We start from the raw sequence: 2,500 nt of genomic DNA, 5'->3' as shown, positions 1-2,500 counted from the left end.
TACCACTACCACCACCATCACTCCTGTTACTAACACTGATCTTAAAACCACTACTACGCAACTATTTTTTGATATATATATGTACTGTACCTATTTTTTGCATCTCACCACCACCACCACCACCACCACCACCACCATCACTCCCTCACTGTCTCGCGTCACGTTACTAACACTGTGGCGTCTCTGTGGTGTGTTGTGTGGCGTCAGTTTGAGGATGTATACGGACTTGGAGAGCTTCCTCGGGCACGGGGAGGGACCTCTCTCGAAACTGTTCTGATTGTGAGTATCTCCACTGTTTGTCCACCCCTCCAACCGCCCCTCTCTCCACCGCCCCCTCTCCACTTTGTCCCTGTACTCATTCCCTCCTCTATACTGTGTCCCGGTGTCCGCCCCTCTCTGTACCCGACTAAATTGTCCCGGTGTCCACCCTCCACCCCTCCACTGTGTCCCTGTACCTATTCCCTCCACTCTACTGCGTCTGTGTGTCCGCCCTCTCCATCCCTCTATCCCTCCACTGTGTCCCTGTGTCCACCCCAAAACTCCATATCCACTTTTTTTCCACTTTTTCTTTCTTTTTTTTTTTACTTTTTTTTCTTTCACTGTGTCTCTGTGTCTCTGTGTCTCAGTGTCTCTGTGTCTCTGTGTCCAACCCCAAAACTCTATGTCCACTTTTCTTTCTCCATATTTTCTCTTTCTTTTCTCTCCTTTCTTTCATTTTTTTTCTCTCTCTCTTTTTCACTGTCTGTGTTTCTGTCCATCTCAAAGTTACATATCCACTTCTCTTCCCTATTTTATCTACTTTCTCTACATTTTGCCTTCCTTTTCTCTCTCTCTCTCTCTCTCTCTCTCTCTCTCTCTCTCTCTCTCTCTCTCTCTCTCTCTCTCTCTCTCTCTCTCTCTCTCTCTCTCTCTCTCTCTCTCTCTCTCTTCTACGCGTTGCTTCCTCGTCAAGGCTACTTTCAATTGGGTTGTTGTGATGGTGCTGGGTTCTAAACAAGCTTACTGGGTTCTAAATGGGATGTAACGAGTTTTAATGGGTCTTGATAAGGTTCTTTTGGGTTCTAATGGAATAATTTTTGTTCCAGTAGTGCTTGTTTTGGTTTAAATGGGAGTTAATAGGTTCTTAATAGAATGACTAGGGTTCAAAATAGTTAATGGTGTGTTAAAGAGTTTTTTTGTGTGTTTTAATGGGTTTGTTGTGCTGTAGGTGGAGTTAATGGCGTTCTAATAGTGGTGGTTTTGGTGCTAATGGAGCTTATTGGTGTTCTAATGGAGATGGTTGAGGTTCTAATTGGACTTTACTCGTTCAGTACTGGGACACATTTTTTCCCATTAGATTTGTGTACGATTAGACCATTTTATTGACATTAGGAAGGGTCTATGGAGGTCAGAAGATTAATGGCCACAGTTTTCACTATTTCAATCTCCCACATGAGTTTCTGAAGCTGTATAAAATCACTGAATAGTCACCAGAATGAATATGGAAACGCGTCATGGTGCTGAAGAGGTTAAAAGAATTTCAGGAGATTTTTTCATGGTTATATTGAAAGATTAACAGGTATTCATGATCTTTGACATACTGTAGAAGAGATTGTTGGGATTTTAAGAGTGTTTTCATGGTTATAGTGAAAGATTAACAAGAATTCTAGATTTATAACGAATTCTAATTGTCACCAAGCACCATTAACAGACAGAGAGTAATGGGCACCAAGTTACTTATCTATCTAGTGAACAGTTAAGTCACCATGCACGAATATTGATAGACAGAGGATAATGGGCACCAATTATTTATCTATCTAGTGAACAGTTAAGTCACCAACCACCACTAATAGGAGACAGGTTAATGGGCACCAGTTAGTCATCCATTAACCCTTTGAAAGAAGTCCTGACGAGAGAAGCAAGCGTAATGCACACGAGCCGGCATCACCAACCCTTTGCATCACCAACCCTTTGCATCACCAACCCCTTTGCACCCCTTTTATCATCTTCCCCTTATTTTGTTATCTTTCTCTTTCCTCTCCTTTATCATCTTCCTTTCTCTCATGTTTTCCTTCCTTTGCATTCCCTTTTATCATCCTTTTATCATGTTCTCCCTCTTCCTTTCCATACCTTATTATTCTCCTTTTTATCATGTTCTTCCTCTTCCTTTCCATACCTTATTATCTTTCCTTCTCTCGTGTTTCTTCCTTCTCTCCTTTATCACCTGTGTCCTTGTATCCTTTTTATCATGGTTTTCTTTCTCTGTGTTCATTTTTATCAATTTTCCTTTGTCGTGTTTCTTTTCCTTTTGCTTTCTCGTAGATTTCTCATTTTTTGTACTTTTTTTTTTTTTTGTTGTTTTCTTGTTTTTTTTTCAGTTTTCCCTTTTTTTACTTTCTTTTTTATTTTTTTGCTTTTTTTTCATATTTTTTTCATTTTTTATTTTGCTTTTTATTTTTATTTTTACTTTTTTTACTGACTTTTTTACTTTTTATTTATTTTTACTTTTTTTTATTATTTT

At 39.3% G+C, this 2,500-nt stretch overlaps 1 protein-coding gene across 1 annotated transcript in view; it reads left to right on the top strand.

The window, feature by feature from the left end:
- Nucleotides 1-2,500, top strand: part of LOC123501829 — a gene marked incomplete at its 3' end in the record, with an annotated part of 130,223 nt that overhangs the window by 49,310 nt on the left and 78,413 nt on the right. Inside the window, 1 exon segment of the mRNA XM_045250857.1 lies at nucleotides 208-279. Coding sequence (XP_045106792.1) covers nucleotides 208-279 — 72 coding nt within the window.

The sequence above is a fragment of the Portunus trituberculatus genome, chromosome 10 (genome assembly GCF_017591435.1).
Source record: "Portunus trituberculatus isolate SZX2019 chromosome 10, ASM1759143v1, whole genome shotgun sequence".
Lineage (NCBI taxonomy): Eukaryota > Metazoa > Arthropoda > Malacostraca > Decapoda > Portunidae > Portunus > Portunus trituberculatus.
This window is presented reverse-complemented; position numbering and strand designations above follow the sequence as displayed.